Genomic DNA, 11,570 nt, shown 5'->3' with positions numbered 1-11,570 from the left:
TTTGCCTTTGTTTAACAAAAAAATAAATAAAACCTCGAAAGAACAGTTCGCTCACATATCAAATGGTGTTTGCAATCAAGTTCACCCCCACACACTGAGCAGATCATTACTAGAACCACGTATATCCACTATAAATATTTCCATTACTCTGAAGATAAAAACTCCCTGATGTTTCTAGGTTTTCCAAGACCGTGGGAACCCTGACTGTCCCAGAGGAATTCCTTTCATGAGTGCAAATTTATAATTAACAAGAACAAGATGAGATGTAAAGGTTTATTTTAGTGAACGAATCCCAGTTATGAGTTATAAATAACATATGGAACCAGAAATGTACTGGATAAAAGTAGAAATGGTGCTTTGAGAATTTTTGTAGTGAACTATGTACCTCATCTTTACCATATAAAACACAAACCTCCAGCTGTGCATATAACTGTCCCTTTAGTTTCACAAGACACTAACAGTCTATATCAGAACATGTGCTACTGTACTATTTTAGTAAGTAATGAGAATGTTAAAAATCAAAGCAAGCTTCCGGAAATATGGCTTTTAAATAGATATGTGGACTGTTTGATATATCAACAGTACGACAGCTGATTAAATCAGGTCACGAGGTGCTCAGGATAAGGCATCTGTTGTTTTCGTGTCAGAGACCTTTGATGAATTCTGCACGGGAACTGCTTGTCCAACTGCTTCAAGTATTTCTGATTCAACCTGTAAAATAAGATAGCAGTTTTGGGGTTTAAATTTCCACTTGTCACTGCAAGGAACAGACATACTGCCTCAGTTGCATTGTTTAATTATTCCGACAAGTGATAGTGTAACAATCATTACCTGATCTTCCACAGACACCTCGTCTCTCTCCGAGAGCTCAGCATCTTGGGAAGAGCCATCCAGATAGCCTTGCTCCGCCCCTGTCAGTATGTCCATGGGGGCCTCGGCGATCGCTCTGATGGTCTGGTCTTCTAATGCAAGCGCTGTGTCGAACAGCAAGGGGGACGGGGGACACTGCAAACCCTCATCTTCAGCATCAAGATCCTGCACATTGGCAGACTTTAATTACCACAGTGATAAGGGATACACAAATATTTACAATCTGGACAATAATTAGTTCACGTTATGGCCAATAACTGATACATTGCTGATATTAAAGTTCTTTGCTATAAAAAAAAACCTCATTAACAAATCATTAAAAATGAATCTTTTTAAATGCCAAAAGTGAAATTAGGCTTCACACCATTATAATGTACAGTATTATATTTTGTGAATTTGTAAATTAAATATAAAGATTGGACAAAATGTCTAATATCAAATGACCCTGAATATTGAGTGATAACTGGAGTGGAATCAAAAAAGCACTTTTGTACCAAAAAAAAAAGAAAAAAAGAAAAAATATATTTATGCAAAATATAGTACGAAGGGCCATTGGATTATTTAGAGATACTTCCATGTTTTTTCATTTTGAATCTTAATTAATGGCACATTTCTTCAAACGTAAGTCCATTCATTTACAGTAAATCTAAATATTTATCAGGCATCCACAATCTATATTCAGGTTAGGTATTTTTTCAGTTGCAAACCCGTTTATATTCTAAAATATACTAATAAACATCTCTACATTGTCAACAAGCAAATAACCAGCAAACAAAATCCAGCAATATGGGTAAATTTGCAGTATTGTTTGTGTGCTTGAATGCAACCAATGGGAACAAGTAATGGAAAAGCACATAAATAGTTTGTAGCATAACAGGAAAATGAGACGTTTCCAAAAATGAGATTAAATGAGAGGTTTTACTGTGGGCGCACAGAAAATGTCAGACACAAATTAAAGGAAGATGACTGCTGAACATCCAGATTAATTTGTTTTTCATTCATGCAAGGCTATGAGATTTGATTTACACAGCAGGGGACATGCTTGAGCAGCACTGTTTGCAGGCATGTAGATACTTGATGGATACCTTAGCAATCTGAAGAGGGAGCAAGGTGTAGAAGAAATTTAGTGCATATTGCGGAGTTAATTGCTCTGATAATATGAAACTTAGTATGAAGGAATGTGCCAAAACACACGAGGAAAGCAACTGCACACAGTTAACTTTAGTTTTAATGAGAAAAACCAACACAATTCATACATCACTGAATTCCAGAGGTAGATTTTCTGTTGGCTGGAGCTCTGCGGCACTGAGGTACATGTCTGTGGGCGCAGACGGCAGCTGCTCCGGGGCAATAGACTCCTGCTCAGGCTGGTACATGGGAGGAGGCAGGGACAGGTGCAGAGGACAGCGGGGCTCTTCTGACTGTCCCATGTGCACAGGACGATCACACGGAACGTCCTTCAGACCAGGGCATATTTTGAATAAAACTTGGCTACTATCTTGATAAATGTCTATTGTGAAGGGTTAAGGAGATTAGGAGAACCAACACTGGCATAGCTGGGAAATAACTTTTAAATGTCAAAGATATCGAAGGCTGGAGGAGGTGGAAAACTTGAACTGTTCCTTCAAACTGAATCGTCTTTACCCATTAGATAACTCTGGGAAAGTCATACCATAAGAAGACTTTTATATTAGCCGCTGTTTGAAACCAACAGCTACAGCAAGCTGTGGGCCTTGATTAAGGGCTACAAAAGTATATATACATCTATGTCTCTATATATTTATGCCCATATAAACAAAGAAATATATACGTGTATTTAACAAATAAATAAATATGCAATTTCCATTCAAATATCTGGGGTTGGTCAATGAAAAAAAAAAATCCAGCAAAGATGCATTAGACCGATCAAAGATAGCAGTAAAAACATATACAATGTTACAAAATATTTATATTTCAATTAAATGCCATTCAATTAAGTCTATTCACTAAACAATCCTGCAAATACTTATATGTAATGTATCACATAAGGACACAGCACATCTGTTTTCAGCACTGATAAGAAGAAATGTTTCTTGAGCACCAAATCAGCATATTAGAATGATTTCTAAAGGATCATGTGACACTGAAGACTGGAGTAATGGCTTAAAATAAATTAGACTTTAAAATTTAATTCATGCTAATTCATGTAATACTATTACTGTTTTTACTAGATATTTAATCAAATAAATGCAGCTTTAGTGAACATGAGTTTATCAAAAAAGAAATTCTTACAACACCAAAACAGCAGTACACACACACACACATAAATATATATATGTACGGAAACAATTAAGGATACGAGAGACACAATGTCGTGTCATTGGCAGACACGGATTTGAACAGCGAGTCCCTTCCACAAAGGAAATGCATCTCTGGCTTAAACGCATCGTCTGTGCAGAAAAAGACACAAAATAATTTAGATATGCATACACATTAAATAAATAAAAAAATAACAGAGCATGACAGTAGGCTCAGACTGTCTCCTCTGATACCCATCTGACAGTATGGGAAAGCCAATAAAATTTAATTCAAGTCTGTCTCATTTGGCCGTGTTCAGTGTTTAAAACTTCTATGGTCTTTAAGTCCATCCATACCTGTGGCGTTCCTCCCTCAGTAATTGCTTGTCTTCTTTGTCTGAGTTGGCGATGCAGCAAGGCCTCCACACCATAGCGACGGCGATAACGTCGCAGAGCCTTTAATTTTTTCAGGTTTTCTCGTTCCTTCATGGACAGCCCCTCTGGACCTGTTAAAAGGCTGCTCCCTGAATCACACGCACAAGTGAGTATACATTGATTGTAAATGTGACAATGCAATCAAATGATAAAAGCAGCTGCCTTACCAATGGTCTCATGTTCAATCTTGCGGCTGTGCAGGTAGCGGCGTTTCTTTTCCTTTAATAAGTGTTGCAGACGTTTAAATTGGTCTATGTAGAGAGACTGAAGTCTGATCAGCTTTTCACGCGTGATGAGTGCCACTTCCTCGGCTGTGTACACACCCGCATGCCTGTAGAAAATCTCATTTCAATCTCATTTTTGACATCTCAGATGACATTATTAAAACTAATTTTGACAAAGCAGATAAGTAAAATAAATTGAAGAATATATCACTTTAAAGGGTCTTCGTGGTCACTGTCAAGACTTTCATCTTCACTGTCAGGGTCTCCTCTCCATGTCTGATCCAAAACAATAGGATCCTGCTCGTCTTCACTCCAGCTCTCTTCATCTATACAAGGAAATAATTACAGAATACATCACCATAAAAATCAAATGCTACACTGTGTCCCTTTATACTATTTTTTTATTTATTATGTTATGTTCAGATCTATTAAAAGTTATGTCAAGTAGTAAAACAAAATAGGTCTTATTTTAGTAACTTACAAAATTTACAAAATTACATAAAAATAACAAACCATCAGTTATCAGTCTTTGATGCAAGTTTCAATTCAGCAGAAAAAAATCTTATATTCTTGTATATAAATGAATAATAGTAATAATTCAGATTTAATTTTGATTAATTTCTAGGGTATAAATAATTTTAACCTATTATTAACAATTGGTTATTTTATTACTTATACTACACTTTACACATGCACAGGTTTGTTTGCATCACATCCAGAGATTTCTTAACGTTCACAAGACCAAAACCATGCCTGGTTAATTAGTAATGGCACAAATTTTAAAACCAAGTTACATCTCACCTAGTATGCGGCTAGCTTCACTACGGCCCTCTTGACCATAAGTTCCAGTTTCCTGCTGACTGTATCCACTGATCTGAGACAGCAAGGCTTCAGGGGAAGGTCCTGAAGTGGATGCCTTCCGCATTTGAGCTTGTTGCACCAAAGCATTTCTGCGTGCATGTTCTGCACAGAATGATACCCTAAAAAAAAAAAAAAGGTCATAGACAGGTCTTAGCCTAAGTCAGTATTAGGCCATAGTTCATTTAGGACATTAAAGTAATTTTTATAATCGTGCCTTTGAAAAAAGAACATTACTGGTGTGCATCTTGACACAAAACAAAGGCACTGATATTTTAAGATCAGTCAGTGCAAGTTTCTTTCATTTGAAACAGCTCAGACTTACATTTTAGTCTAGGGTTAAGCCTGGTCTGTGAAACCAGGGGTAAGTGTGTTAAGGGAATAAACAAACCCCCTCACCCGTCTTTTTTCTCTGGTTTTGGGGCTGCATTGGGGCAGCGCTTGCCATTCTTGTTGGACAAATAGCTGCATTGCCTGTAGGGAGCATTTTTATCTTCAAGTACATGTTTGATGCAGAACTCTAGGCCCTCCAGGCGAGGCTGTGAACATGGTCTCTGGGCATAAGAGCAGGTCTGAGGCTCTTGAGCACGAGCAGCTTGAGTCACTCGACCTCTGCTGGACGGCAGCACGTGGATCCGAATCCTGTTCATCACTGATGCTGTGAGAAAGCCAACATAACCATTCAAATACAAAACTGCATGAATACATTTATAGAAATGTTTCCAGCTTAACAGAGGATGCATAGAACATAACCCCAGAAATATACATTTTTATTATATCTTCTTAAGTTTTAGCACATCTGTAACACAATTTTAAAGACTCCTTTATATATGAACTGATAACGTTATAATCCAATAGATACAGTACCTTACGGACCACGTCATGAATCATGCACTTCATTGTCATGACTGTACATAAAGATGAAGTTGCCAAAAAGATCGAAAATGTAGCATACAACTTAATTATAAAAATCTACAAATGATAAACAAGAACTGGTTCAAGATAATTTAACGTAACATGATAATGTTACGTAAAGCTTTTACCGTATAAGTTACCAGCAGCAGATGGATTCGATCATATTCCGTTAAAGCATGTGCCATACAGTCTCAACGAACATATATTAAATTCCTCAACTATGTATTAGCAAAACATGGAAACAATAACATAACAAAAGCTGTGAGTCCTCAATCTTTATTAAAGATAAAGAAGATTGACGTTTTAATCTTATCCAGAAAGCGCCAAGTAAGTTATGTTACTGCTGTTCAGCCATCTTTGAATTGGGAGGATAGGATACTCTTGGTTAAAACTGCTATAATAAATCAATACATATCATTCATTTAGTCTAAGGCTGTTTTCGTGTTTTATACTTTGTCATTTATACGTGCAAAACTCACCTATATAGTAATACTTGGTTATCGTTTACGTGAGACTCTCCTGCCGCCCCTTCAATGCACAACAATGAGCCGCGGAGGAACGTCATCCATTTTAGCGCCCTCCTACGTTTCAGTTGATTGGACCACAACCTTGCAAAGAACAATTTGATAGGAGGAAAATGTTCCATGATCGAGTAAAATCCTTTATTATTGGCTACTCTATCTCAGAGCAGTGTTGTTGCCATAGGTTGTTGCCAGCAGCTGTATGCGCCAAAAGGTGATACATAATAAAAGCCGCCCATCAATAAAACAGAATCAGAATATCTCTATTAAAAATAATTTAATAGAAAAGCGTAAAGTGCAGAATGCTTTTGCTTGTAAATTATTTTTTGTTTTGTTTTGTGCAACAGATAGATTTTTTTCCATGGAGCTGACAATACTTTTTTCTCAAGTTTCCTCAGATTTGGTTTGGGAAGATCCTTAGGGAATGAAAAAAAAATGAATACAATGAAACTATCAAAGAGAGGCTTTAAAAATATATGGGGGAAAAATAAAAATATATGATATGCTATGGTTGATCATGCTTATCGTTATTTATGATACTCAAAACTGTTTATAGTCGAAAAAAAATTGCACTTATAAAATCAGATATGTTGTAGATTAGTTGAAACATTTCTGTGGATCTTCCAAGTGGTGAAGATCAGCCAGAGGGATGATTGAAAGTCTTCCGTGAGCACACTGAAATGGAAGCTGACAAGAGCAGAGCAAGCTCACCAGACAACAGCACTCCTCTTTACTCAACATGTCCTTGAACTTAATTACTCCTGTTAAAATGAATATTAATAATCATTATCAATCAAAGAAAAGCTGAAAACATGAGTCAAGACAACAAAATCAGTCATGTAGGCCTATCCTTCGAGCTTCTAAAACCAGACCGCACTTGTAGTATTCGGTTCACATATTACATACAAATCACATATGGACATCCGGCTCACCTCAATGTGTTCTCGCAGATAGTCCTACAAAATAAAACAGTTAAGAGTCTAAACTGAGTTTAATTTAATCTAAAAATTAATGAATAAACAAATTCAAAAACATAAGAACTGAGTCTGACCTCTGCAATGGTTTTAATTACCGACCGTCTTCCACAGCGGAGCTCTTTGCTTTCTTTCTCTATGAAACATGTGGGAAGTCTCTCCAACATTCAGTGACTCACTCTTTGGGAACCTTACATCTAAAGTAAGACCCCTCAGAAAGGCCTGACAAGACCTTTTGAAGAACAAAAGAAAGATTTATGGCACTGTTCGACAAAGGTGCAGGACTAATTGAACACACATGTATGTTTCAAAGAGAAGATGACGGCAGAATCAGGAATGTTGACTCAAACAGCTGCACTGACCTCAGAAGTCTCAATTCCTCCTCAGTTTCATTACTCTCTAAGGGTGGGGTAACACTTGAAGAACCCAGCCTAATTTTTCCAGGTGTGCCTGGGTCATCTTCATAGGAGTCTACATCAAACAACAAGAGCAGTGTGGGAAAAATAAATGTATTGCTAATGTTTTACATGGAATTAATTTAGTTCTTATATTCTAATAAGTTTGGGATCAGCATAGTTTTTCAACATTTTGATCAAGCAGCATGTTGATTAACCAACACTAGAAGATTTCCTGCAGGAGGAAGCAATGACAGATGTTTAAGGCACATCAGACCATTCAATGTAATGATTTTCATCCTGCGGCACCTTTTATTTATACTGCTTTCAGAGGCTTCCTGCTCTGTTGTATTTATCAAACAAGCAAGGGATTTCTTGTCCACTTGATGGATGACCTGAGGTAAAAATACAACAACACAATCTTAGATTAGTTTTCACCACATAAGAAAAAGGCTATGCTTTGTGACATTGCTATATTAAGTGTCTAGCCATGCAAGTTCCTCAAAGCACAAAAAGAGCAGAAGGGTAAAAATACATACTCTCATTGTGTGGATCATATTGTTGGTAAACCGGTAGGGGTAAATAATATTGTGGATTTTTACAGCAAGACCCTCAGATTTTCAGAATAATTAATAGAATATGTGAGTCAAATTAATCATTTTTACATTAACCAGTGTTAAATAAGGATAAATTAATGTAAAATCTTTACATGATTTTTTAAATTAGTAGTCTTTTTACCTCTGGAGGCCATATGAACGCTGGGTTACTCCATTCTGAGAATAAAGTCGAGAGTGAATTGGGACCTTGAGCATCCTCTTAAAAGAGTGAGAAGAAAAACAATTAGTTAATATGCACTAAAAAGCTGATTTCAGTCCTGAGCTGTACCTCTGCTGTCTATCCCTGAGTTAAGGGCTCTTTCTGCTCTGGGCTTGGGCAAAAAGGGAAGTGCAATGTCTGCGTGAAATGGATAACACCTGTACTCAAATCATATGTGCAAAGAAAAGCAAATTATAATATGAATATCTGTTACTGACATCTGTGATACATGGCACTTGAGTCTCCTCCAAAGGAGGAGAGTTGTATTTGCTGAGCCCTGTAACTTTGTTGATGTAAACCAGTTTTTCCAAGCAAAATGTCTGTTTCAGCACTTTTATTTGTAGACCTACCTTCATTTACTTTGTTGCTGCACTAAGGATCATGCTCAGAGGTTACACTGGCTTCATCAACACCGTTCACACTTCTTACAAAGGAAGTCACTTTCTTTTTGCAGAGGTTTGAGTCTTCTAAAACAGAGGAAGTTTCTGGTATTGTGGTGTCCTGATCATTTACAGCGAAGCCTGGAATTTTTTTTGAAGAATCATGCACAACTGCATCAACAGTTCCAGTGGATCTTCTAGAACGTTTTTTTTTCTAATTCACAGGACTTTTCTTCCGGGAAATACAAATTTTCCATAGAAAGAAAGTCTGTTTCTCTTCTGACCTCTATAAATGGCTATTTGTCATGTTTTAAATAGGAACATTTGGCAACAAATGATAGTTTGTCTCCCTTGTACCATGATGAATATTCAGCAGAACATTCAGAACTGTAAGGAGAATAAACACCTGAAATGATCATCAAAAAGGGCTTGTCTAAATCATCTAAAGACAAAGTAGATCCAACAAAGCAGTCAATGGATTTGCTAGAAGACACTGGATTTAAAATAATGTTTTTCCCGTACTCTGTTGTCTTTTCTCAACATCCTTCCCAAACAACCTTTTGACCTTGTCAAGAGATCTCGTTTCACAAGACAAAGTTAATTTATGACATGATGCAGCTCTGGAAGTCTTTGCGTTGGTACCATAAAAACCATGTTTGTCTTCTTCAGTGTCATTTAAAGGCAACTTCCTCTTTTTGGGGGAAATTTTATTTGGGAAGCAGAATCTTCTGCTTCTTTTCCATCCATAACTGAAATCCTTTGGTTTTCGCTTCCCATCACATTGTTGATGTTGTTAACTGCCAAATCATTCTGGCTTATATTTGGACAAACTGCATTTTCATCTTCTTTGTAATTGTTATTCATTTCGGTAGCATTTGCAAATGTGCTCTGCGAGGACAAATCAGCCTGAAGCGCTTTTTCTGCTTCTGACTCTTCACTGGAGAAGGTTTCAGTGTTTGCTGATACCTCCTCCAACATATGAACACCAGAGGTCCACACCACTTGCAATGTCCTTCTTCTCACACAGTGAATTACACGCTTCAAGTATTATTTCAGCACTGAGGTTTTGTACTGCCACAGGAGTCTTAGCATTACTCAATGGACTACTTGATGGACCATCGCTGCCCTTCATGGAATACTCTGTCATCAGGTATTCTTTAGTAAGGAATGCAAAGCCCTTCTTCAATGCAGATGAGCACATTATCCCAGTCTTTGAACTCTCAAAGACTTGGCTGTTCAAGGCATATATTCAACACATAGACACTATGGAGATCACATCCAACTTTTTGTTTGGGTCTCGACGTTAACGAATATACAGTTGGGCTGTTGTTTTGTCTGGCAGCACTGCTTACTCTCTACAAAAGGCAGTTGAGTGTTTTATGAATGTGTGTCTTCAAGAAGAAGCCTGCCATTTAGGAACAGGAACAGGAATTGCAGGCCGTTATTGTAGTGATATGACCAGTTATTTTGAACTGCTCATGGACGTAACTGACCTCTCCAAGCTTTTGAGCTCAGCTCAGGCCATGAATCTGCACAAACCTGTAATAAGTACTGTTTGTTTTAGAGAGCTGCACCACCATGTGAGCTGAATTTTATTTTTCCACTGTAAATGACACAGGTGGGTGCATCAGAGATTCTCCACTCTCTGACGGATGTGTTTGGTTTCTAAAACAGCATCCATTCTCTTTCTTTGAATTGGCATGTTGTGGAAGATATTGTAGACGGACACAGATGCCCTGCAGAAGGACAAACGGTTTGAGCTTCAGCAACATCAAATGCATTTGCTTCATTAAAGGTTTTAACGTATGTCTTCAACAACAGCTTAATGATATTTCAACCATTTCTGCAAGAGAGAATATACTGGAAATCGCTTCCCCTCTGTATTACAGACCCACTCTGTCCATGTTCTCCTGGCACATTCCAGAGCCACTGTCGATCACCTGCAGCTTGCAGGCCTGTATGTCTATTTTGACAGCCACACATGTTGCTCCAGCTTCGATGCTGTTCAATATGAGCTCCTTAGTGCTGCAATGAGAAAATAGTGACGCCAGAGTGCAGTGTGCAGTGTGCTTGAAGAACTTTGGGCAAACTCTTGATCATTCTGAAAAACATAAATATTAAAACACTTTAATTCACAGAGGCAAAAAAGTCGACTGAAACATTAATCAAAAATAAAAATAACAACGCACGTGGGAGAATTAGAATTACTCTTTCATCTGAATGATTATTTAAATTAATACACGCCTATGCCTCGGTCAGTTGTGAGATGTAATTTGTGACTGAACGAGCAGAAACCAGCCGTCTGTCAGCTTTGAGAGTTGCCATGGAACAGCACTGGTAAGTTTGCTAGCTGTTATTATTGTCAAGATGCATTTCAGTCCTTTTAAAATTACGGGTTCCTTTACCGCTCACTGTAATGGGCGTTTCTGTAACTTGTGAAATAAACAATGTTTGTATGACATGTTATTCAATAATTCATTTATTAAGTGGCACAACATTTCTTTCTGTTATGTTTACAATGGTACAACACTAACAACGCAGCGGAAATAACGTCGAAGGATAAGCCGCAGCGTGAAGCAAGCGACCGTAGCATAAGCCACATTCTAATGCAAAATAAAACGTAATGATTAAAAGAATCCATAACACAAATAAATAATAATTTCAAACTAATATTTTGGAAATATGTGATAATCATTATAGATTTTATTGTAGAAAGAACAAAAGTATTTGTGTGTGTGTGTGTGTGTGTGTGTGTGTGTGTGTGTGTGTGTGAACCTTATAGACATTGCTAATTTTAATACATAGGTGGTCTACTCTGATTTCATTTGATCAGAGACGATTGATCAAAAATTAAACAAAAAATTACAATTAAAAGAATCCCTGTTAAGATATGTGCTCATTTAATA

General features: G+C 37.3%; 1 protein-coding gene, 1 non-coding gene and 1 pseudogene across 3 annotated transcripts; all 3 read right to left on the bottom strand.

Moving 5' to 3' along the window:
* Window positions 1-259: 259 nt before the first annotated feature.
* Window positions 260-6,186, bottom strand: LOC132129377 (KAT8 regulatory NSL complex subunit 2-like). 2 transcript variants are annotated; one of them, XM_059540953.1, is made up of 10 exons: window positions 6,058-6,186; window positions 5,063-5,321; window positions 4,607-4,785; window positions 4,017-4,131; window positions 3,749-3,912; window positions 3,504-3,670; window positions 3,209-3,299; window positions 2,127-2,380; window positions 832-1,035; window positions 260-711 (listed from the first exon to the last, which is right to left on the bottom strand). In XM_059540953.1, exons 2-10 carry the CDS (start codon window positions 5,311-5,313, stop codon window positions 616-618), a joined length of 1,521 nt encoding a protein of 506 aa, XP_059396936.1. In that variant the 5' UTR covers window positions 5,314-5,321; window positions 6,058-6,186; the 3' UTR covers window positions 260-615. The 2 variants fall into 2 exon arrangements, with proteins under 2 accessions (XP_059396936.1, XP_059396937.1); XM_059540954.1 differs by lacking the exon at window positions 6,058-6,186 and adding an exon at window positions 5,707-6,010.
* Window positions 2,485-2,618, bottom strand: LOC132129875 (small nucleolar RNA SNORA2/SNORA34 family). Its single transcript, XR_009428631.1, has one exon. It is a non-coding gene; the product is annotated as a small nucleolar RNA SNORA2/SNORA34 family (small nucleolar RNA).
* Window positions 6,187-6,696: 510 nt separating the features above from the next.
* LOC132129024 (DNA mismatch repair protein Mlh3-like) lies at window positions 6,697-10,764 on the bottom strand (annotated as a pseudogene).
* Window positions 10,765-11,570: the final 806 nt, after the last annotated feature.

The sequence above is a fragment of the Carassius carassius genome, chromosome 46, assembly GCF_963082965.1.
Source record: "Carassius carassius chromosome 46, fCarCar2.1, whole genome shotgun sequence".
NCBI lineage: Eukaryota > Metazoa > Chordata > Actinopteri > Cypriniformes > Cyprinidae > Carassius > Carassius carassius.
Note: the sequence above shows the minus strand (reverse complement) of the source record. Positions and strands in the feature narration are given on the sequence as shown.

What these genes read in the sequence shown, in the direction of transcription:
- LOC132129377 (XM_059540953.1), bottom strand. Translation starts at nt 5,313, where the DNA reads ATGAACAGGATTCGGATCCACGTGCTGCCGTCCAGCAGAGGTCGAGTG. An exon ending in GATTGAACATGAGACCATTG is followed by an intron (nt 3,671 to 3,748) that starts GTAAGGCAGCTG and finishes CGTGTGATTCAG; the next exon opens with GGAGCAGCCTTTTAACAGGT. An exon ending in GACACGACATTGTGTCTCTC is followed by an intron (nt 2,381 to 3,208) that starts GTATCCTTAATT and finishes CCTTCACAATAG; the next exon opens with ACATTTATCAAGATAGTAGC.